At 45.3% G+C, this 25,898-nt stretch overlaps 1 protein-coding gene across 1 annotated transcript in view; it reads left to right on the top strand.

The window, feature by feature from the left end:
- VPS50 (VPS50 subunit of EARP/GARPII complex) overlaps positions 1-25,898 on the top strand; it is a 367,497-nt gene that overhangs the window by 168,517 nt on the left and 173,082 nt on the right. Inside the window, exon 11 of the mRNA XM_077490790.1 lies at positions 9,130-9,228. Within this exon, the coding sequence (XP_077346916.1) occupies positions 9,130-9,228 (99 nt within the window). The remainder of the gene's footprint in view (positions 1-9,129; positions 9,229-25,898) is intronic.

Raw genomic sequence — 25,898 nt, 5'->3', positions numbered from 1 at the left:
CAGAATGGGTTTATATTCAGATCTTTTCCATCTTATTATTTGTTGATTTAGATATGCTTAATTAGGATTGTTAGGTGTCTGTAAATGGCACTTTTAGTTTTTAACCCAGAAGTTTTATTAGCAGAATTAGAGTCTGTTGTAGCTAAAATACTGGATACACTCTTACGGGCCCCCCTTCTCCCACAAAAAAAAAAGCAGCAAAAAAAAAAAAAAGCCTGGTTAAGGGGAAAGTTAGACCGGCCATAGACTGTACGAATCTCGGAAAGCTTTAGCAGCTAGCAAAAATCACGGTCTTCTTCCCCTGCCCGCCCCCTGCCGGGAGCAGATAATTGCTTGAGAGGAAGGAGTCCCCTCTCCGCACTGTTTGTGTTGATGGGGGGGGGGGGGGATCGGGGAAATGACTTTCCCGCAACCTGCAGCTGCGAGAAAGAAATTTGCACGGTTTCTGTCCGGACTTGGAAAGTATGCTCACCTTTCCCTCAGCTTCCTCCTGCAGATAATCGTGACATCACCCTTCTGGTGAGATACCATTGAATGTGCATGCCAGACCTTGCTGAGCAGGCCCCTCCTAGCACTGCTCTGCAGGTTCTTCTGGAGAAATTTGAAATGCCCACCATTTCCTGGGATCTAATAGGAGGACAATGTCATCCCCTGTACCACAGAAGCTGGGAAGGAGAGGAGAGTATGTTATCTATTTTTTTTTGTTCACCCTACGGATGTTTTCTTTTGCCCTATTTCTCCTGTGAATTACAGGAGTGCACTTCATTCTGCACTCCTGCGATCCAACTTCAGCTGTCAGCGGGCTAAAGCCTGCTGTTGGCTGAGGTCATTCAGCTGGTCCAGGCTTTGGCGGGATCCCAACTTTAATGTCAAGATCCACCCAGATGCCTGGACTGGCAGCTGGTTCAGCCTCTCAGGGAACCTCTGAGAGCCTGAGCCAGCCACTCTCGCCCACTCCACTGCCCAGAACCCCAGTACACGCTGGAGGGGCAGAGCAAGGAGCCGGTGAATGGCAGTCACTAGCTCTCTATTCATAGAAGACCCAGAACTGAGTGATCAGCTGCTGTTGATTTCTCAGTACTCAGTGCTAGGGGATAGATGCAGCATCAGATAATTTTTTTTCGTTATTTCCGCAGTTCTCCTTTTTAGAGTTATGCTGTTTTTCAGTAATGGACACTTGAGGTTCACTTTAAACTTGTGCCAAAAAATTTACTTAGTGTATCTAAACCCAACAAGCCCAAGACTCTGTTGAAGCTTACCACTCAATAGATATATAGTGGGTGCATTTGTTTTCTTTTTTCAGGCCTTTTCTTTCTGTATTTCCACCTGGTGATACTGCATTTACTCTTTCTGTCCTAGTGTGACAACACTAAAGCTAGAGAATAATGTACATGGTGTTCTTAAAATCTGTCTAACCTGTGCCATTCTGTAGAAATCTAGCAATCTTCAATCCAATGACGTCACCAGTGCTTGTGCATTGTTGCCATGAGTCACGGCATGCTGTGTGTGCCGCCAGTCCTTACCGTACCATGCCCACGTCATCCACTCTCAGCAGGATTGCAATCACCCCGAGAGTACATCCCCATTCTTAACTTCCTTAAACTCCATGTGCATGCATGAGATTTCAGCTAGTACAGACAGAAAGGGCAGGAGTCAAATACAGAATAGTTGCAGAAGACAACAGTTAAAATGGCACTGGCTTCAGATGGGAAGCAGGGAAACAAAAATAAGCTGCAATAAAAGTAAGAAAACACGAAGGAGTGGGGTAATGACAGTATTGCTTTTCACAATTTGGGTGGCTGAGTTTACTACAGCTTTAATGCACAGAATGCATTAAAGTGGTTCTAAAGGCAGTTTTTTTTTGTTCAAGGGGTTGTAAACCCTCATTAAAAAAAAAAAAAAAAAAAGTCATACTTACCTCCATTGTGTAGTTTATTTTGCACAGAGTGGCCCCGATCATACTCTTCTGGGGTCCCTCAGCGGCGCTAGTGGCTCCTCCCCGCATTGAGTGTCCACCTTGGACAATCGCTGTTCTTGGTGGGCACCCATGTGGGCACGCTCTCCAGTCCCGTGTCTGTGTCCATTCACACAGAATGCACGACTCAGCCCCGCTCCCCCGGAGCCGCATCACTGGATTTGATTGACAGCAGCGGGAGCCAATGGCTGCCCTGCTATCGATCTATCCAATCAAGACACCAGACACCAGGTAGAGCTTGTATGCTCATTCCTGGCCGGAGTAGGATCGGGGTCAGGTAAGAAAAACGGGCGCACTGAGGGGCTGCAGCACCACAGAAAGTTTTTCACCACCACGGAAGGTTTTTCACCTTAATGCATAGAATGCTTTAAGGTGAAAAACCATGAGGGTTTACAACCCCTTTAAAGAGGAAGTAAACCCTGATGAGTTTACTTCCTCTTTCATTCCCTGGAAAGGCAAAGCATAATGGACTACTATGCATCGCATAGTAGCCCATTATGTGTCACTTACCTGACACAGGAGCCAGCAAAGTCGCCGCATCCATCTTCTCGGTGGGGTCTCGCAGCTCCGCCGCTGTTATTCGGCGAAGCCGCGATGACGTCACTCCCGCACGAGACGCGCGGCATTGCAGTGCGCCTGCACGCCGCTGTCTACGGCGGTGCCCGTCTTCGGGCAAATATCTCCTAAACCGTATAAGTTTGGGAGATATTTCTTGGACCTAGAAGTGGTTTGTAAGGGTTTACAACCATTTTAATGTAGTCTATCCATTAAGATAAGAAACCTTCAGTGTGCAGCAGCCCCCCCCCCCCCCCCCCTCCAGCACTTACCTGAACCCCATCTCAATCCAGCAATGTCACATGAGAGCCTCAGCTTTTCGGGACTCTCCCCCCTGATTGCCTGAGACACATTAGCGGGCGCCATTGGTTTCCGCTGCTGTCCATCAAAGTCAGTGAGCCAATGAGGAGAGACAGTGACCAAGCCTTGGCTCCGTGTCTGAATGGACACACAGAGTAGTGGCTCATGAGGCCCCCCATAGCAATCTGCTTGCTGTGGGGGCAATCCGCATGTGGGAGGGGCCAGTGAGGGACCAGATAAGAGGAGGATTTGGGCTGCTCTGTGCAAAACCATTACACAGAGCAGGTAAGTACAACGTGTTATTTTTAAACAAACAAAAAAAACAAGACTTTAAAGTGGTGTTGCCACCCAAAAATTAAAAGCTGCTTAAAATTCGTAAAAAAAAAAAAAAATTGGCACAAAAAAAAAAGATTTTACTCGCCGCTCGCGCATGCGCAGTGGGTGCCTGGCTGTGAAGCCACAGCCGGGTGCCCACAGTATGCATGACGGTGCCATGAGCGGAGTGGGGAACACTCCCCTGCCTACAACATACCCTAGGTAGCGGGCCTCCTCCAACCCAACCTTACTCTTTTCTGGGTTCACTGTGAACCCCGCCTTTTGGAGGGCATCCAAGACCAACTGGACCTTCGGTAAGTGACTCTCCCAGTCCTTACTAAAGATGACAATGTCATCACGATAGGCTCCTGAGAAATCCTTATGAGGTCTCAGGATGAAGTCCATGGCCCTCTGGAAAGTGGCTGGGGCCCCATGTAACCCAAATGGCATTCGGGCATACTGCCATAAGCCCACGGGTGTGGCAAATGCAGTTTTTTCTTTAGCCTCTGGGGACAGTGGGATCTGCCAGTATCCCTTGGTCAAGTCAAGAGTGGTGATATACCGGGCTGGTCCCAATCTTTCGATTATTTCATCGACCCGGGGCATGGGATACGCGTCTGGCTTGGAGACTTCATTTAACTTACGAAAGTCATTGCAGAACCGCCAGGTTCCATTCGGCTTGGGTACAAGGACTATAGGGCTAGACCAGCTACTTGAAGACTCCTCAACGACCCCAAGGTCCAACATGCTCTTAAGCTCGGCCGAGACAATATTCCGGCGAGCTTCAGGTATGCGGTAGGGTTTCAGGTTTACTCGAATGCCAGGGTCTGTAATGACATTATGTTCAATTACCGAGAGTAGGTTTGAAAAAATGTCTCGATTCCTCTGCAAAAATTCCCAGGACTCCTGTTTTTGAGAAGGGGAGAGAGCCTCTGCAATCCCTACCTTTCTAATCTGAGCATCAGGGTCTTCCGGGACTTTCAGACTGACTGTCAAAACCTGTCTATCTTTCCATGGTTTGATCAAGTTGACGTGGTAAATCTGGTAGGGTTTACGTTTGGTGGGCTGATGGACTTTATAGTTGACCTTACCCACCCTCTCAACTATCTCAAAGGGTCCTTGCCACTTGGCGAGAAACTTACTCTCGACGGTAGGCACTAAGACCAGCACCCGATCCCGCTGTAAAACCCGTTCCTGAGTTTTAGCCTCTCCAAGGTGACCCCCCAAGTACATGACTATGAGCCAAATGCAACACCTTAGACCTAAAAGGTTTGGGTACCACCAGTTGTTCCAACACTTCTTGATTGACCTTAGTTACTCGGTACAACAGGTCATGAGTCACAGCAAAATGGGGGAACTGCATGTCCGCCCCAGGGTGCTGTGGTTCACCGTTTAAGACCGTGACCTGTTCCCTGGCGGGGATCAAAGAGGGGTCTCTCATCTGAGCACTAATGAAATCTTCCCGGGAGCCCCCGAGATCTGACATGTCTGGCTCAGAGGAGGTACTTTCCACTTCCAATCCCGCAAACACCTCCAGGGGACCGGGCTAACTTTCTGTAGGTTCAGCAACCTGGTACTGATCCTTTGTAACAACCTCCTGCAACACAGTATTATTTACCACCTCTGTGGGTTCTTGCTTTTTGGGGGAAACCCCCGAACCTTTGAGCTTTTGCTCATACAAGTCCCAAAACATGGGGCAGTCTCACCTGATTAGTAAATCATGAGGTAGTCCCGGGACCACCCCCACTTTTAGTTTAGCCGTTCCTGCTGGTGTACACAGGGTAACACAGGCCACCGGATAGTTTTTGACATCACCATGCACACAGATGACCCCAACCCGTTCCCTTGGTACCAGCTTTCTTGGCAACCCGTCCGACCGGAGCAGGGTAACGACACTCCCAGAGTCAAGGAGTGCTACCACCTCTTGTCCATTGACTCGCACCACACACTCATGCAGATTTAGGTTGGTTGCAGCACATAATGCATGGATATACATGGAGTGACGGCGACCCATGTCGCACTCCATTGGTTCTTCCCGACTTGGGCACTGGGCCGCCAGATGACCCAGTTGATGGCAGGACCAACAGCAAACCTCACGGGATTCCCCCTGTCTGTTTCCTGGAAGCTTAGGTCCTGTGGTGCTCTTGGTAGTTGTATTATCCCTCCGAGCAGCCGCTATGCGATCACCGGGAGGCACACTGGTGCTGGAACGCACTTCTTTGAAATGGGCCAGCTCTCTTGTGACAGAGGGACTCTCCCGGAACTTTTCCGCACAACTGTAGCGCTCAACAGCTGTAGCCATCTCATCCAGTGTCTGAGGCTCGGACTGAGCCACCCATCAGGGGAGCTCCCTGGGTAGTCCATGCAGGAAACAATTGAGTGCGACGCTTTCCACAATCTGAGTGGGCGTCTTTTCCTCAGGTCTCAGCCAATCTTGGAACAAATGCATCAGATGGTAGAGTTGCGCACGGGCAGGCTTAGCCTTGTCAAAGCGCCAGCCATGGACACGGTTCGCCCTTAAAGCGACAGTCACTCCCAGCCTTGCTAGGATTTCTGCTTTCAGGAGCTTATAATCGCGTGCTGATTCCGGGGCCAAGTCACAGTACGCCTGTTGGGGGTCTGCGGTCAGGAAAGGAGCCAGTACATCTGCCCAGTCTTTATCAGGCAGACCCTCCCTTGCTGCCTTCCGGGGGTCACTCTTTACAACGGGGTCATCTTTTGTCATTTCAGCCTGCTGGGTCACCATCTTTTGTAATCCCGCTATCTGTTCACTCAGTAAGCGATTTGTTTCCTGTTGTACAGCGACTGTCTGCACCAGGATCTGCTCCTGCCTGGCCTGTGCTTCCTGATGACGGGCCTGTGCTTGTACCAGGGCCTCCTGATGGCGGGCCAGCGCTTGTGTATTAGCTAGTACCAGCTTGTTCAGAAGATTTCACTGTCTGCAGCTTTAACCCAGGACATGGGATTAGACTGGACTAGAGGTCGACCGATATATCGGCCGATATTTGCCGTTTTTTAATTAATCAGCATCGGCCGATTGTGCTGATAAAAAGGCAGATTTAGAACAGCTGGACTTGGAAAGACTTCTGTAATAGAAGTCAGTGTAAGTTGCCTGAGTCCTCATGGAAACGACTTTCCTCCTCTCTGGGCAGTCTGCCAAGAAAAGAACAGAAAGATACAATGTTTACACTTGAGTAAATGAAATCATCTCAGTGTGTAGAAGTTCTCAGTTTAACCATTTAAAGACTAAATCTTTTCTGACACTTGTTGCTTACAAGTAAAAATCCTGTATTTTCTGCCAGAAAATCACTTAGACCCCCCAAAAATTGTATATATATTTTTTTAGCAGAGATCCTAGGGAATAAAATAGCGGTTGTTGCAATATTTTATGTCACACGGCATTTGCACAGAGGTCTTTCAAATGCATTTTTTTGGGGAAAAAAATACACTATTTAAAAAAAAAAAAATTTAAAAACAGTAAAGTTAGCCCATTTTTTTTTTCGTCCAAAAGTTTTGACTACCTGTTTTTATTTAATATATAGTTTTTTTTTTTTTTATCTAAATCATACATACAAGTAAACTGATTGGAGGTTTGTTTTGTTTAATAAATGTTTAAATGTAAGAAATTTTCTGTATCACTTATAAAGGCCGCTTTCACACTGGAGCGGGCAGGCGTTGATGGTAAAACGCTGCAAGTTTTAGCGGCTCTTTACCATAATTTTAGCGGCGCTATTTGGCTGCTAGTGGGGCACATAAAACCCAGCTAGCGGCCGAGGAAGAGGTTAAATGCGCCCGTGAAGCACCGCTGCCAAATCGCATTGCATGCGCTTCGGTAGTGGTGCCCATTCAGATCAATGGGCAGGAGTGGTGGAGGAGCGGTATACACCACTCCAAACGTGCTGCTTGCAGGACTTTTTTTAAGATCCTGCCAGCGCATCGCCTTAGTGCCCGTTCACACTACCGCGACTTGTCAGGTGACTTAGTCACCTGACAAGTCGCGCTCCGTTCTGTACTATGGAACCGCTCTAATAGGAGCGACTCAAGTCGCTCCGACTTAGAAAAAGGTTCCTGTACTATTTTTGGGGCGACTTGCATTGACTTCTATACAGTCGTCGTTTTGCAGGTCGCTGCTGAAGTCGTGTGCAGGTCGCGTCTGTGAGTCGCGCTGCAAGTCGTGTCGCCCCTGTGTGAACGGGCACTTAGTGTGAAAGCACTCTGTCTTTCACACAGACTGCAGGGGAGCCGTTTTGCAGGCACTTTACAGGCGCTATTTTTAGCCCAAAAGTGCCTGAAAAATGTCCCAGTGGGAAAGGTGTGATAGATTTTATGAGATCAAGGGGGATTAAAAAAAAAAAAAAAAAAAAAAAAAAATCGGCCTAACATATCGGCCCAAAAAAATCTGCATCATATATTGGCTATTGGCCGCCATGATTTCTAAATATCGGCATCGGCCAGAGAAAAACCCATATCGGTCGACCTCTAGACTGGACCCCTCAAATTGCCCAATGCACGCTCCACCAATTGTGGGGGATCAGAGGGGTGAAGAGTTGGCTCAGAGGCAGTCCAGTAAAATAAAATTGGCTTTTATTCAGCAAAGCAGCAAAACAAAACATAAGATCAGACAGACTTGTCTTATCACACGGATGTGCACACAGGTACAGCTCACAGTTCGTCAGCCCACAGGCTTAGAGGTAACAGTTCATAGCTCCAAACACAGCTAAAGTTTTTTTTTTTTTTTTTGTGGTTTAAGCTCACCCAGCAGGTACACCTTCCAGCAATGGACGTCTCCATGCAGCATGCTGCTGTGTCTCTCTCTCCTACTCAACAACTCCCCACTGACACTTTCAGCACACCTGATAATAAGCAGGCCTGAAGGGGAAGTACCTGCTGCCTTCTTCAATTAACCCCCTCTTAACCCTGCCCCAGGCTGACCCTCTACAATGTGTTTAATTCTAATTTCCCTCTATACCAAGCCACTTATACTAATAGAAGGTATCCCCTGTATGTTTCAGAAAGTCTGCCCTTGTTGATTAGATGATGCTTCCATGGCTGCTATAGTGTCCGATGATATACGTTAAAAAATGTGGTAGTTCTGGAATATGCTGGCCAGGCTTGCAATGATCTGTTACCTGTGCCTTAACCCTTTGTTGTTTGAGCCTAGAGATTCCTGTACCAAACCCCTTTTTCTCTCTGGGGGTCTATTATGTAGATCAGGGTTTCTCAACCACAGTTCCATGGAACCCTAGGGTTCCTCCAGAGCAGCCTTTCTCAACCTTGTCAACACAGGAACCCTGGAAATAATTTTCCGGTCTTGGGGAACCCCTGCTAAAAATTTAAGATCTACAACTTGTCATACATTAGTGTGATGGTCAATGAGAAGAATGCTTCTTACCCTTGTGGTTATTGGGAAGAATTACCCCCTTACAGATAACCAAAAAGATCCCTGTTGTCCTTGAGAACTTACCTGAGAGGCAGAAATTGACCGTTGCTCAGGGAACCCCTAGCAACCTCTAGAGGAACCCAAGGGTTCCACGGAACCCTAGTTGAGAAACCCTGCTCCAGAGGTTACTTGAGTAAGGAGCAATTTCTGCCTTTCACATAGGCTCCCATTGATCTTTTTAGCTACCTGTAAGGGGTTAATTCTTCCCAATGACCACAAGTGTAAGGAGCATTCCTTCCAGTGTCCATCACACTAATGTATCATGAGATATAGATATAGTAATTTTTAGCAGGGGTTCCTTGAGACCGGAAAGTAATTTCAAGGGTTCCTCTGCGTTTAAAAAGTTGAGAATGGCTGGTGTAGATGTGTGTTTGTTCTCTTCTCGCACTGGGCCTCTCTTTTTTTGTGTGTGTGTGGCCCTGCCCCTGCGTGGGCAACGCTGTAGTATGTTCTGTGTAATTGACATAAAACAAAAAAAAAATTGATTTTTAAAAAGTTACCACAAATTAGTATTTTGATTATATATTGCTCTTTCTCTTTATAGGAACAATTGGATGTTGCGTTGTCTAAGATCTGCAAGAACTTTGATGTTGCTCATTACACAAAGGTGCAGCAGGCGTACAGACTGCTGGGAAAATCGCAGGTAAGGTGACATTTCACTGAGCGCACAGTCAATTAGTGAAAATTAATTAAACCACTGGGCACTGCATAATATTAACCTGCAAATAGAGTTTGTGATATCTTCTCGGAATTGGAAGCCTATGGGTTTATGTTGAAGAGCATCTTCAGGCAACCTGTAAAGTCAGTGATCTGCTTCTAATGATCTGGAAAGAATATAAACTGCGCTTTACCATAGTGGTAAACTCCAGATAAATATCTACGCATATCAATAAGATGCATATTTGATTTGTTTAAAAAAAAATTACAGCTAAACTCCAGCCTTATCCACTATAGAAAAAAGGCATTAACTTGGTACTCCTCTTGTTAACCATTTCAGCTCTGGTAGATTTACACCCCCTGCCCCACGTCATGACCAGTCCATTTTTTTTGCGATACAGCACTGTATTACTTTAACTGACAATGACGTGACTGTGCGACCCTGTACCCAAATAACATTGTCCATTTTTGTCCCTCAAATAGAGACTTCTTTTGGTGGTATTTGATCACCTCCTGCGTTTTTTTAAATTTTTTATTATTGCGCTATAAAAAAAAAATAAAAAATAAAGACCCACAATTTTGAAAGAAAAAAAACAATGTTTTACTTTCGTTTCTGCTATTAAAACTGTCCAATTAAAAACTTAAAAAAATCAAATTTCTTTTATCAATTTAGGCTAATATCTATTCTGCTACATATTTTTGGTAAAAAAATTTCAAATAAGCGTATATTGGTTTGCGCAAAACTATGGGATATATTTCGGGAATTATTTTTTTTTTTTTCTACTACGGTAGTAAAGGCAGCGATCAACGACTTGTAGGGTGACTGCGATACTGCAGCAGACAATCGGAGACAAATTTACACTTGACGCTTTTTTGGGGACCATTGATACTAATACAGTGATCATTGCCCTTCCCACTGGCTGGGAAGGGGTTAACATCAGGGGCAATGAAAAGGTAACTGTGCCTAGCTGGTGTTGTGCGTAATTTGTCATTAAATGTGATCTGGTATTCATCTAAGTCTTGTATCTTTGTTCCACGCACCCAGTAAACATACAGAGTTGGAGGAAGAAATAAGTTAACGATTGGAGTTAATAGCTGTTCGAATCTCCTTTGGCAGAAATGACTTCAAGCGAGTGCTTTTAGTAGCTCTGGATTAGATCTGCACAATGTTCAGGAGGAATTTTTGACAATTCCTCTTTGCAAAACTGCTTTGGCTCAGATACATTTGTAGGATGTCTGGTGTGAAGGGCTCTCTTGCAGTCATTCCACAGCATCTCTATGGGGTCTCTTATTAGGCCCCTCCAAAAGGTGCATTTTCTTCTGAAGCCAGTCTGTGATGGATTTATTTTGATGCTTAGTGTCATTGTCCTGCTGCATCACCCAACTTCTACTAAGCTTCAGCTGGCAGACAGCCACCGTAAATGTATTTTTCCCTTAATGATTGCAAGTGGCCCAGGCCCTGAGACAGTGGCAGAAGCACACATCATGCACAGCCTATGGTTGATGGCCTCAGCTCTGTTCCTGTCTGCTGTGTAAAGGGGGGGGGGGGGTCCTTTACCTTCCCTCTAATCAGCTCTCTAAGCTCTTCAGTGTCTAACTTCAGCTCCTCACCCCCTGCTTTCTGAAAGCTCAGACAATTTTTACAAATTCTGCACTGTGGGTGACTGTAGAGGAGGGCTGATTTCAGATAAACGGGTACAACTTATGTAGAAGGATTTGTTTTATCATCTGAGGCCAGTCACTTCACTGGGTGTAAGGAAAGGTTTAAAACAACTTTTTTAATGACATCCATGAGCCAGGGATGGTTTCTTATAACTTAAAGTGGAGTTCCGCTTAAAAAAAAAATTAAGTCAGCAGCTACAAATACTGCAGCTGCTGACTTTTAATAATCGAACACTTACCTGTCCCAGGGTCCAGCGATGTGGGAGAACGAAGACCCGCTAGTCTCCCCCTCCTCTTTGCGGCGCCGGCATAGTCACTGTGGGCACTTGGCTGTGACTTCATGGCAGGGCAGGCACTGGGCAAGCGTGAGCCGAGCGGTGCACGGTGAATGGCCAGGCAATCATCTGGGACCTGTGACGTGTCACAGATGATTGCCGAGAGGAAGGGGGGAGAGGTAATCTCCCTTCCGGTGCCGTGGTGCACCGGGAGGAAGTGGGAGCTGGAACCCTCTAAAAAGAAGGCATCCACTCCCCCCAAAAAAATTGACTTGCCAGATGTGGCATGTCAGGGGGTCACCTCCCTTAAAGTGGAAGTTCAATTTTTGGGTGGAACTGCGCTTTAAGTGTCACTATGGTCATAACTAAACAGCACACAGTTGAATTTCTTTGACTTTTGATCTTTAGCCACGCTGTCCCATAAGGCATTAGGCTAGTGTGGAAGCTGTACAGTGCATTATGTTATCAAACAACTGAAACACTGAGCACTTGAGAGTTTCCATTTAGATATAAAGTTTAGCAAAGTACAAAAAAAAATGTAATTAAAATACATCTAAAGAAGGCATGATTGTGAACCAGATGGGGAATAAACATTTCATACATAAAAGCCACCATTAAAGTTTGTTTCAAATTCTTTAATTTGTACGATTCGTTTTTCTTTTTTTCTTTTTTCTCCTACAGCAATGTAATGTGGTTTCTGGAATTGCATTTAGCTTTCACTTTGCTCATCATTACACACTAAAGCCTTTTTAATGTGAGAGTAGTTTTATGTGCATTTCTTAGTTAGAATGATATGCCTGTATGTCTTTAGCTATTGCAACTTTCTTTTTGGCGACTTTGTTGCCAAAAATAAATAAATGAAATCCCCGGTAAAAGATCAATAATACAGAGGTGAGCAATGACTTCACTGTCTTCTAGCAAATCTAGAAACACCACTGTAATCTTTAGCACCTGACACTAAATCCAGCCACCACCACCGGCTGCTCTGTCAGTAGACTGTCCTTACAACTCCAGGGACACACTAATGATGCAGGCTGACAGGTGCAGTAATAGAGAGCAACAGGGGATGCAGTCATCCAACACACCAGGAATTGTTGGGTGCTGAAGCTGAAGCACTAAAAGCTCCCCAGTAGAGCAAAGATTGGATTGATTACCCAAGGGACTGGCAAGTAGTAGTATTACTTTAAAACTGTGCTCTCCAAACTGTGGCCCGGGGCCGGATGCCTGCATTTTTCTGACCCTTTCCTCTGTTTTGGATCCGAACTAGAACAGCTCGGTACCTTTTGTTTCTGTCCCCCTGGCCAAATTAATCCTCAATATAAAAGTGTGCACACTTGAAGTCAAACACTGACGCACACGTAGTTCAGTATTCAGATACTTCTCCTTTTTATTTCCTGAACTCCGGCTGATATACAATAAGCCGGATATCTTACTATCAAATCAAAAATTAGATAAGACAGCGTGTACAAACCACAAATTATATATATTCATTATTGTGACGAAGGATAAGCTTTTTAGCTGGGTTATGTCTAAAAAAGGGAAAAGCAAACTATCGTAGCTAAAATAGGGTCTTGTTTTCAGCCCCCTTCCTCTTGGGTGTAGTCTCACGGTTCCGAAAACAGGCACAATCTTCTTTTTGACGTTGCTCTTTTTTAACCCTTGCAGTTTCGTTTCACATGAAGGGAGAAGCTGGCAGACATCTTAATTATGATTAAATGAGTATGATTAAGGTTGATAGCTGATAATGAAAGATAAGCACTTATATCTATAAGAGTACGAGAAATAGGCATTTCACTTATAACACTCATGATCACATCCATTACACCTCCAACTGACACCAATGATTGGGCACCATTCTTCCCACTGACACCATAAATTGGGCTTTATTCCTCCAACTGACACCAGTGATGAGGCACCATTGACACCACCAATGGGGCACTATCCCTCCAACTGACACTAATAATGGGGCACTTTTCCTCCCTCTAAAATCAATGATGGGACATAATTTACTGACGCAGAGGATGTTTCTACACCCACTGGCCACAGTCAGGCCCCCATAAAGCCAGAAGAACAGCAAATTGGCCCTTTGTTTAGACAGTCTAGAGACACCTGCTTTAACCACTTCCTGCGTGCCGTATGTAGAATGGCGGCCGCAGAGTGGCTCTATTTTCCTGACTGGGCGTTATATGAGGTCCAGCAGAATAAGCCACTAGCGAGGGCGTGCAGCGCAGAGATCGGTAGTGGTGCAGTGTGTCATCAGCTGGTCACATCGTAACCAGGAAGTGCTGTTTTTCGACTTTTCCTCTATTCGTGCGGACAAGGCACGAGTAGAGGAGAGCCAATCAGTAGCTCTCATGACAGGTTGGGTCTGTGCTGATATTAAGTGCATTGATTATCAGTGCAGATCCATCAAGAATGCCCTCTGGAGCCCACCAGGGATGCAATTTAGTGGACACCAAGGATGCCAATCAGTGCCCATCAGTAATGCCTGTCAGGGCTGCCTATCGGTGCCCATCAGTGCCCAATAGTGTAGCCCATCAGTGCTGCATATTAGTGCCTCATTATCAGTGCCCATCAGTCCTGCCTCATCAGTGCTCGTCAGTGAAGGAGAAAATTGTTATAACAAACACATAAAGAATGTATTTTTATTTTCTTTCAAAATTTTATTTTTTTTTGGTGATCAAATTCCACCAAAAGAAAATTCTATTTGCCGAAAAAAAATGATAAAAATTTCAGTGTTCATTACCATGCAATTGTCATTCAAAATGCAAAAGTGCCCTTTATTGAAGTGGTCAAAGAATAAGTTAATCTTTGAAAAAATTTAATACATTCACGTTTTTGCAAAAAAAGTGCATTTTATAATTATTTTTTTACATTCAGGCATACAGTGTTGCACCCGTGATCAGTGGATCATGGGTGCAATTTCAGGCTCCTGCTGGCACTACTGAGAGCTCTCTGCCCATATCTCTCTATATGGGCATACAGTTACTCAGCTTCAGGAACTGTTTGTGAACTAGGAAGGCTCTAATTTGGTAATCGGTCGTGACCAGTAATGAAATGGTTCAGAATTTCTTCCTGCGGTCACTGAATTACGGCGAGGGGGAGAAGCCTGCTTTCAGTGGTTGCAGGAGGAACATGGAGAGGATCGGTTCCTGTATAATGCCACCCCTCTGAAGCGTAAAGCAGAATGTCACAGAGTGGCCTCACCGAACCCCAGGAGCATGGGGCGGGGTCACCATTGCGACCTCAAATGCTGCTCAACTATGAAGTTTACCACCCCCCCCCCCCCAAACCAAATGTAAATGAGCCCTTACTATTTTGAGTCCTCTATTAGACTGCTTTCACACTGATGCTCTGTGGTTTACCGCCACCGTGGGTGCATAGCAGTGCACCTGTAGCTTTTCTATTAGTTAGCTGTGCTTTGCCATAGACTTCTATTATATCTTGCGGATGTGGTGCACTTTCTGAAAGTGCACCAAAACCCCTACATTCATATTTTTTTTTTTCATTTTAAAGAAAGCGACTGCTATACAGATAAAAGAGTACAGTCAAATCTGTTAAAATACAGTGGTGTACAGCCTGGGTCAGAGACCCTGCAGAATGATGTAAACATGACCCAACATTACAACAGTGCTTTCATCATGTACCGCTTTCTCCTAGGGGTGCACCGAATGTTTTTTTTGGTGCCGGTACCGAAAATGAAAAATACACTAGGCCGAAAACCGATACCAAAAATTACTGTTTTAAAAAAATATTTTTATACAGGAGATGGTCAGACTGGGGACGTGGTAGAGGAGATGGTCAGAGACTGGGGACGTGGTAGAGGAGATGGTCAGAGACTGGGGACGTGGTACAGGAGATGATCAGAGACTGGGGACGTGGTACAGGAGATGATCAGAGACTGGGGACGTGGTACAGGAGATGATCAGAGACTGGGGACGTGGTACAGGAGATGGTCAGAGACTGGGGACGTGGTATAGGAGATGGTCAGAGACTGATCAAGGAGATCAATGCAGCCTCACCAGTGCCCATCATATGCAGCCTGCCAGTGCCCAGCAGCCTGCCTGGGCCTCACCAGTGCCCAGCAGCCTACCAGTGCACACCTCCCAACTTTTGAAGGTGAGAATGAGGGACATTTAGGGGGGAGATTGACCTGTGATAAACGTAGTGCACTGCGGCAAAAAGTGGGTGTGGTAGCATAGTAAACTGTGTGTTGTCTGTAAACACAGTTTATTATGCTACAATTAGGAATGGACAGAGTAAGTGATTTGTACAGATAACTTACTCTGTCATTGCAGGCAGGGAAGCCTTCCCTGCTCTCCATCCTGAAATATATTCTCCACAGCAGACGTGGGAGATGGGAGAGGGGGAACCTGGCAAAGCTGTTGGGGTGGGCAGGAGACAGTACAGGGTGACAGGAGAATGGCAGGGTAAAGAACAGCACAGGGACCAGAGAAGAGTACAGGGGGATCAGAGAAGAGAAGAGCACAGGGGGTATCAGAGAAGAGTAGAGCACAGGGGGCATCAGAGAATCAGAGAAGAGTAGAGCACAGGGGGGATCAAAGAAGAGTAGAGCACAGGGGGGATCAGAGAAGAGTAGAGCACAGGGGGGATCAGAGAAGAGTAGAGCACAGGGGGGATCAGAGAAGAGTAGAGCACAGGGGGATCAGAGAAGAATAGAGCGGGGGGTGGGGGGGCTGGAAAAGAGCACAGGGGGGACTGGAAAAGAGCACGGGGGGGGGGGTAGAGAACAGTAGGGGGGCAGAGAAGTTGCTGGGCAAGATCACAGAAGGGCCAGGAGAGACCTGAGGGGCCCACGGGCAGCAGAAAAAAGCTGGAGAGGGGCGGCATACAGAGAAACCAATGCCCTCCATGTTCTTCCTGCAGCCGCTGAATGCCTATTTTTCCTTCTCTCCCTTCTGCAGGAAAAACATGGAAGGCATTGGTTCCTCTGTATGCCGCCTCTCCTCTCAGGCTGGATCACAATGTTGACCACTGTAGTTATGTCCCTGCAGTAACGTAAAGAAAAAAAAAGTTTTAAAGGAGCAATGAGGAATGAATGGAAAGCTGGCAGGATTCTGAGTCTGAGACAGTTGCAGACTAGAGCATACAGAGGGTTAATAAAGACTGTGAGAGGAAAAGATTGTGGGAAATGCTGAGGATGAAGGGGGGGGGGGGAGGGGGGCTGCGAGTGTAGTGAGAGCTGAGAGAGAAGAAAAGTGCCGGGTGTGAGGCGTCATCAGTGTGCAGTGATGCCGGGAATATTACCATACTTTATTTACCTTCTACAAAGCACATTCCGGTCATACAGAGGCACTGGGCAGTGGTACTCGGACAGGAGAGGATCACATGGCACGGCACAGGGACAGGGATGGGGTGAGATGTCAGAATCCTCCCACATGCAGGGACGTTTATCACACAGTATTGAGTGATGGGAGGAGGGGAGCAAGCTCCACAGCCTGTGCCTCCGATCAATCTGTATACTGGCCGCACTTAACATACTGTGCAGGAGAAACTCAGAGCGAGATGTCAGGAGGCGGAGCTGGGAGGGAAAGCCGCTCTGCACAGGCAGCACTCCAAAACGATACCCCGTAATGGGCGGCACAAGGGGGGGCCCTGCCCCCATTTTCTGCACTATTATCGGCAAGAATTTTCTTTAGGCAAATTGCCGAAAAGGCCATTTTCGTCCGATATGTTTCAGCGGCCGAAATTTCTGTGCATCCCTACTTTCTCCCAGTCTGAATATAGATATCAGATATTCCAACTGCTGACAACCACAAACTAGGCAATATTCGTTTGGTTGCACAACATGAACTGTTTATTGAAACACAGGTAGACAGGTAATACTCTGAACAATCCCCCCCCCCCTTTGCATTCCGGGATGGTAGACTGTCCAATCAGCAGTGAGAGCTGTTGGAGGAACCCCCCCTCACAGCAAACACACTAAAGCCTTGTACACACGGTACGAAAATCAGAAGGGTATTGTCGCTTAACAGCCTGTTGTTCCAAGTTCTTACCGTTAGTACACTCCTTTCAACAATTGTTTTCCAATTTTCCGCCAACAAATGTTGGATGACAAGCTAATAAATGTTTGTCAAATGACAGTTCCACGTCAGATTTTTGGATGGTCCGTACACAAATTCGGCACACAAAAATCGAAAGTACAAACACGCATGCTCAGAATCAATGATCACCAAACACGAAATTAGCAGAAGGGGCCCAAAGGGTGGCGCTCAAGAGCTGAAATTCCTCGTGGTACGTTTGTGGCACGACAATTTGTGTTACGTTGGTATGCAAGACAAGATCCTGACACACACCCTTTTGCCAAAATCAGATGCTCGGTTGTCCATTGTCCAACAATTGTACCCGTGTGTATGAGGCTTTACACATCCCATAATATACAAGGCAGATAGACACAATAGCACAATGGAATACGGTCACACCCCTAATTGCCCAGCAAAGAGTACACAACAAAATTATATATACACACACAACACACACAACATTCCAGTGTGATTATACAGTGAGTCCGATTAGTACAAGTAAGACTGGATTTCTTTGTCACCCTGTGCCCCTATTAGAGACACAGGGTGACTTAGACATAAGAGATGCATGGGGAGCTGAAACAAGGGTTCCCCAACCTCCCCAAGGGATTCTGGGTTCCACGGGCCCCCCGCCCAAAGTGACTCCCATCACATACAGTACCCCACATTCAGAAGTTTTGGTGCACTTTCAGAAAGTGCACCAAATCCGCACGATAAAATAGAAGTGTGCTTCCCTTGTTTGCGGTCAAGGGCCACAGGTTGAGCACCCCTTTTTTTTTTTAAGTCTTTGAATTCTACTTCTGCTTAGAGAAGGGCACCAGCAAGCAAAAAATGGAGGCCAGCCCCAGGGTACAGCACCTCCAATTACCAGCATGCCTAATGCCCTAGAGCAGTGATGGTGAACCTTGGCACCCCAGATGTTTTGGAACTACATTTCCCATGATGCTCCACTACACTGCAAAGTGCATGAGCATCATGGGAAATATAGTTCTAAAACATCTGGGGTGCCAAGGTTCACCATCACTGCTCTAGAGGATGCGGTTTGCTCTGTTAAAGACTAACCTGTGATTTTTTTATTTTTAGTTTTTTTTCTAAATCAAGTTTCTTCTGCACTGCTGCTGGAGTTTTCCTCTCTGATTTGCAGCTATCTGGTGTGGTCACCACACAGACTTTTTTTTGGTTTTACAGAGGGACTAGGTGGGGTTGAGGACCAGGACTCAAAATTACATCAAAATGAAGAGAGTGAGAGTCTATCTCAGCAACTGCTTCTTTTATAAAAGCCCTGGAAGGACGTTATGGCTTCTTACTTTAGCATCTCTAGGTGCCCAGACAGACCATTGCTTAAAGTTATTGTAAAAAATCACCTTGTAAAACAGCCCATTCAATTTAAAATTGTAAAGGCTAAACGTTTTGTGTATAGATATATAAAAAAAAAAAAAAAAAAAATATATATATATATATATTTATATATATTTATATATATATATATATATAATATACACAATTCCCCCCTCTCCTTTTTTTATATTTTTTATAAGTGGTCGCATTCTCTTGATTATCAGCTGCATAAGAGCTGGGAGAGAAGTAGCAGCAGCACACTGAGCTTCCCCATTCCCCATGAAAGACTATGCAGGGAAAGCATGTCAGGACAAGTCTGACCATTGGAGGAGAGCAGGCTGAATTTCCAGCACAGCTAGAGAACTGGCCACTCTGTGTTCTCCTGCTTAGTGTGGTCAGTATTTAATAGGAAAGCAGAGGGACTAGCAAGAATGCCGGGGATTTCACACAAAAGAAGCAATACAAAGCAAACAGGATACTTTTTCATACAGGTACATGGTACAGCAGGCACATATTATGGATATAAAATACTGGGGTAACCCTTTAAGCTTTTGTTAACCCCCAAAAAATGATGGATCCTACTCCTTTAAAGCATGTCATTCAGCACAGTGCTTGTGTTGTGTAATCTGGCCCCCTGTAATACCTAAAAACCTTGGCTGATCCTGCCAGTTTCTGCCCTCCCCTATGTAATCTGTCCACAGTTTATCATGGCTGCAGAGCCCTGACACGGTGGTCCGTTTACACGCTTCTGTCATCTGCAGCCTGCTTTCTGTTCCCCTCTCTGCTCCTGTATTGTCCTCCCCTCCCTGCCTGTCAGCTAATGACAGTGCCTGTCCTCCCACCTCCTGCTGCTGAATAACAAATGCATCGGTATACTATCTGCTCTGTCTCTTAATGCCGTGCCCCCCTGTCTCTGTGTTTTATTTAAAAAATGCCTTCTTTACTGTATTTTTCACGGCTACTCCCGGCAATCACTTGACCCCAAGAAGAGAGAATCTTGGAGGGGAATCTTGGCCCCACCCACTGCATCTGTCAGATGGGCAGAGGAGAGCTGGCCGGTGACATGAGTGCCAGGAGTCGCAGTGAAATACGGTAAAGGAGGCATTTTTTTAAAATAAAACACAGAAATGGGGGCCCTGCATTAAGAGACAGGGCAGATTATGTGAACTTGTGAAAGTGGGCTAACAACCACTTTAATAGTCACTCTGCTGGGTCTGTGAGCTCCACCTGTTCTTTGTGTTCATGTGTTTTTTCAGGTGGACGTTTTGGTCTCATCTGATGCCAGTTTCGGGTATCTGGTTTCCTTCAAATGGTTTTGAGCTTTAGGCAGTCCTTGGTTTTTTGCTTATGTTGGGCATGTTAGAGATTGTTTACTGTGTTACCCTTCAGTTGGACTGCTTTCAGAGGTTTAAGACTTTGTGTCCCTCAGTGGACAGGGAAGAAAACTAGGTTTTTGTATTCACTATTAAATCCTTTTCTTGAAGTCCACTGGGGGACACAGGCTCCACTCCTCTGTGTACAGTATATGATAATGCGGTCTGTATTGCTTTGCTACACAACTTTGGCATGCTGGTAGTAGTAGAGGTTATATCTTGAATTGGCTTACAGTTGTAGTGTTTTTATTTTTTTATTTATTCACCAGTGTCCAACCCTCCTGTAAGTGGCAATATAACCCAAAGGTGATTAATCATGGTTAAGCTCCAAGGGATGGAGTGAAATGCATTGGAAGCGTGGCCTGGCTGGATTCTGGACTGAGGCTGCCATGCATCTTACTTCATGCACATTCGTCTACTTCATGATTTGCAGCTTATGGATCTTTGCCTTTGACATTGCTGTAGCTTGGAGCTAGAACGAGTTCCCTGTCCCTGCCTGCACTCACAGCGGTCTAGCTGGACTTGACCTCTACCTGAGCAACATCTAATTTCCATTTACCAAAGCTTGAGAGTGCAAAATCTAGTGCAGCTCCGTTTTTTTTTTTTTTTTTTTTGTCAAAGCTTAAAGTGGTTGTAAACCCTTTCAACACACTTTGACCTACAGGAAACCCTAGATTAAGGCTTACCTGTAGGTCCAAGAAATATCTCCTAAACCTACACGGTTTAGGAGATATTTGCTGAAAGACAGGCGCCGCTGTCTAGGGTGCATGCGCCGTAGACAGCGGCGCGCAGGTCAACGGCGGTGATATGCCGCGAGTGTTGGCTCCCGTGCGCATGCGCGGGAGTGACGTCATCGCGGCTTCGCCGAATGACAGCGGGACCCACCGAGAAGATGGAAGCGGCGGACTACAGGGGACAGCGGTGACATCGCTGGCTCCTGTGTCAGGTAAGTGACACAGATTGGACTACTATGCGATGCATAGTAGTCCATTATGCTTTACCTTTGCAGGGAATGAAAGAGGAAGTAAACTCATCAGAGTTTACTTCCTCTTTAACCACTTGCCTACTGGGCACTTTTTCCCACTTCCTGCCAAGGCCTATTTTTTAGCTTTCAGTGCTGTCACGCTTTGAATGGCAATTGCATGGTCATGCAACGTTGTACCCAAACAATATTTATATCAGATTTTTTTCACACATATAGAACTTTCTTTTTGGTGGTATTTAATCACCACTGGGTTTTTTTTTGCTAAACAAACAAAAACTGAAAGGTTTAAAATATATATTTTTTTCATAGTTTGTTATAAATATTGCAAACAGGTATTTTTTTTCTTCTTCACTGATGTGCACTGTTGAAGCTGCACTCTGCATTGATTGGCACTGATGAGGCGACACTGATTGGCAGCACTGGTGGGCACTGTTGGAACTGCACTGATAATCAGAACACTGATAAATCGGTGTCCTGATTAGTAGTGTAGATATCCCTTTTAGAGAAGCCAGTTATCCACTCTCTTCCCCTCTCCTCAGGCTGTTAGCTGAGGAAAAGAGTGCCAATATCCGGCATCTGTTGACATACATCATCCGCTGTGATTGGACACAGTTTGATTACATTTAAAAAGCTGCTGATTGGCTCTTTACTTTAATATGTGATCAGCAGTGTCCTTTGGACACTGCAATCACTGAGCGCGCCTCCTGCGGGAATGCGGCATGTGTTTTCACGGGACACCGTCAGTTGATGGCATCTCAGAACTATACTACACGTATTATAGCACATGGTCAGCAAGTGGTTAATTGAATAAGCTGAGATTTTGCACTCTCCAATTTTAATAAATTGACCCTATAGACTTTAAGATTTTACAGCAAGTATAAAAATATTATTTTAATAGTTTATTAATGATTGCAGAACTGCATTCATTTGTGTCTTTTATATATCTGCCTGGAGTTCAGAATTGGCCCCAAACGTGTCTAGAATAGAGGTGTACTGAGCAGAAAATTTGGTACCAAATTTGAAAATGCAGGATGCATTTGATGGAAACCAAAAATTACATAAATCTATATAATTTTATTATATTCGACTTTTTAATTAATATCATGAATTTAAATTAATAGGAATTTATCGTCGCCCATTTTAGCACAAGAAAAGCTCAAGAATTATGCATCCCCTTAAGTTCTATGTATGTCTTCACACTGGGGCCTTAGGCTTCCATTGTGGTGTTAGAAAAAATCTTGCTGTATTTTTGGTCAGTTAAAAAAGCTGCACTAAAAACGCACCTCCCTGTTGAAATGCATTGAAAAAGCAGCAAGAACACATCAATCACCCGTGTTGCGTCTTTGATGTGGTTTTTGAATCATCAGTTTTGTTGCAAAGCAATAAGTATCCCAACGAGGGGAGGAAGCTCTGTGTCCCGTGATGTATTTCCAGCAAAAGGATTGTACAGGTAAGCTGTATTTAAAAAGATAGAGAGATTTTGATAATTACTTAGTGGGATGTCCCATAGCAATGCACAAATTGAGGGGAGGGAGACAGATCAGAAAATATAGACCGCCAGCAGACCAGAGGAACTATACTGCTGCCTGCAGCACACTGTGCCCGAAAGCAGCATCCTCATGCCCTCTTACTTCCACCATTCTAGTGAATGTATGGACTGAAGACCAAGTTGCAGCCTTGCAGATCTGAGCCATGGAGGCTTGGTGATGCACTGCCCATGAAGCACTAACTGCTCTAGTTGAGTGCACTTTAACTTGAAAAGGAGGAATCTTCTTCCTTACACCATAAGCCTGAACAATAACCTGTTGAATCCATCTAGAGATAGTGGATTTTAACGCTACCTGGCCCTTTTTGGGGCCTTCTGGCAGAATAAATAGACTGTATATATCAATGAATAGATCAGTCTTTCGTATCTGACCCATTGCCTGCAGATAGATTCTGACTGCTCTTACAACATCTAAAGAATGTAACAACTTCTCCACGGACTGCGGATCTGGAAAAAAGGAAGGTAGGACCACATCTTGATTCAGATGGAATCCTGAAACCACTTTAGGCAGAAAAGTCAGGTGAGCATGCAATACCACCCTGTCTGTGAATAATCAAATATGGGTCTTTACAAGAAAGAGCTGTTAACGCCGATACCCTTCTAGCTGAGGATATGGCTACCAGAAAAACCAACTTTGTCAAAATATCTAAAGAAGCATGGTTCAATGGTTCAAAAGGTTGTTCTTGTAAAACAGATTCAAATTCAAATCCCATGGGCACAAAAGAGGTCTAACCTGCGGATTCAAGCATAGTGCCCCCTGAGCAAAGGCCCGGACGAGGGAATGAGAGGCAAGCGTTTTTTGAAACAATACTGGCAAGGCCGAGATCTGACCCTTGATAGTATGCAAGGCCAGCTTCATTTCGATGCCTAATTGAAGAAAGGCAAGAATCCTGCTAACGGGATACTTTCTATTATGCCACCCCCTGGATTCACACCAGAAAACATATGCTTCCCAGATTCTGTAGTAGATGAGCCTGGAAGCTTGCTTCCTAGCATTGACTAGAGTGGCCAGGACTGGCCCTGAGAGGCCACAACCCTTCAAAATGTGGGTCTCAACCATCAAATTCAGACTTCATAAGGTAGGATGGAATATTGGACCCTGTGAGAGTAGATCTGGGCGCAGCGGAAGAACCCAAGGTCTTCCTTCTGCCATCTTTATGATCTCCGCATACCAAGGTTGCCTGGGCCAAGCCGGAGCCACCAGAATTACCAGCTTTCCTTCCCTTTTGACTCTCCGAAAGGAATCGTGGGAGAAGCAGAACTGGAGGCAACGTATAGATCAGAGAGTACTGATTCCATGGAATCGTTAAGGCATCTGACCCTTGTCCTAGCGAATCCTTTGTTCTTGACACAAAGTTGTCCAGTTTCTTGTTGAACCTGGAAGCCAACAGGTCTACATCCGGGGTACCGCATTTTTGACATATGGCCTGAAGGATGTTGGGGTCTAGAGACCCATTCTCCTGGGCACAGCTGCTGGGGACTTAGGAAATCCGCCTGCCAATTTTCTACCCCTTGAATGAACACTGCAGACAGGCAAGGAATGTGCCACTCTGCCCATGAAAAAATTTGATTCACCTCTTTTTGGGCATCCAGACTCCTGGTGCCCCCTTGGTGATTGACATAGGCCACTGCCGTAGCAATCTCGGACTGTGTCCAAACAGGACAACCTTACAACCTTCAAGTCCAGACCCTGAGGACTAGATGAATTGCCCGAATCTCCAGAATGTTGATGGGCAGTAGTCTTTCGGCTCTGGACCATCTTCCCTGGGTAGAAAGCTTCTTCCAGAACCGCTCCCCAGCCTATTGGGCTGGCATCTGTGGTTACAACTTTCCAAGTAACTGGAACAAAGGATTTTCCTTTTAGTAGATTCTTTGTTAACAACCACCAATTGAGGCTCTAGCCTACCCATGGTGATGGGCACATTGGAAGAGCCAAGGCTTGTACTCTTTTGCTCCAGGCAGAGATGATCTGCTCTGCAAAGGCCTTGAGTGAAACTGGGCATAAGGAACAGCCTCGAAAGAGGCCACTATTTTCCCTAATAGTCTCATACATAGTCGAATGGAGGGATTTTTCATTGCCATGACTACCCAGACCAAATCCTTTATGGCTTTGACTTTTGACCCGGGTAAAAATACTCTGCTTTGGACTGTGTCTATGACCATGCCCAAATACTCCAGCCTTTTTAGGGGCTGTAAGGAAGACTTTTCTAGATCGAGAACCCAGCCTAGGTACTCTAAGTACTCTACTGTGCTGAGCGCACTGCTGTCTAAGCATGCTACAGACTGTTCTACAAGTAGAAAATCGTATAGATAAGCTGTCACTGTTATGCCCTGAGCCCTTAGTTTTGCCAAGGGCGAGGCTAGAATTTTTGTGAACACTCGAGGTGCTGTAGCAAGATCGTAAGGTAGGGCCACGAACTGGAAATGGTGATGATCCACCGCAAACCTTTGAAATCTTTGGTGAGCTGGAAATATTGGGACGTAAATAGGCTTCCTTGGTGTCTATTGATGCCAAGAATTCTCCCCCCTGAAGGGTAGAAACTACTGAGCGGAGTGACTCCATGTGGAAAGAACAAAGGTCTAAAAACGGATTCAGGTCTTTTAGATCTAGAATTGGTCTGACATCCCCGTTTGGTTTTGGAACCGTAAAGAGGTTTGAGTAGAACCCTGAGCCTTGCTCTTCTGGGGTCACTTCTATAATTCCCCCTTGGGATAGTAGACATTCTAAGGCCAGAAACAAGGGTTTTCTTTTTTCTGGATCTTTGGAGACTCTTGACCTCAGGAAACGAGATGGCAGAAACTCCCGGAACTCCAGCTTGTGTGTGTGTCTGTGTGCATGGAGCCACAATCAAGCCCCCCCTCCTTCCCCTCCTTCCCCGCTGAAAACCGCTGTAAAAGCGCACCTGCATAGGACTGTCGAGAGGGGAGAAAGGAGACCCCTGAGGACTACATGGGACCCCGGGACTACGTGGGATCCCACCTTTCAGTTTTTGTGGCAGAGTCTGCAGCAGAGGGGGTGAGCAGTTTCTCAGACCAGCTTCACTGATTTTAATGACTGCAGAAATATTTAATATTCATATGTGCTTGGAGTTTGATTACTAAAAAAACGGTAATGGCAACATCTAGAGAGGCACAGAGAGCTGTGTGAATTTGAAGAGCTAATAACTACTACATGCATCTTTAGTACCACCTTTTTCAATATCATGGGAATGTTTCTAAAAATTGCCTGCATAAATTTAATGGAGGCAATTATTTGTGCGCTCTTTCTTTGTACTTGTACTTTGTATTTTATGTATTCTTTGTTTACATTTAGACATTACTTTCCTTTTGACCAGCCTTTTTATGGCCCAACGATTTCATTTTTCTTTACTATATTGCAAATTCTGCTGAGTTTGTTAGAAGAGTCATGCACAGTAGGATTCCCCTCAGGAAA

This window comes from Lithobates pipiens, unplaced genomic scaffold (assembly GCF_037356315.1).
Source record: "Lithobates pipiens isolate NorthernLeopardFrog02 unplaced genomic scaffold, aLitPip1_a1.2 Scaffold_19, whole genome shotgun sequence".
Lineage (NCBI taxonomy): Eukaryota > Metazoa > Chordata > Amphibia > Anura > Ranidae > Lithobates > Lithobates pipiens.
Note: the sequence above shows the minus strand (reverse complement) of the source record. Positions and strands in the feature narration are given on the sequence as shown.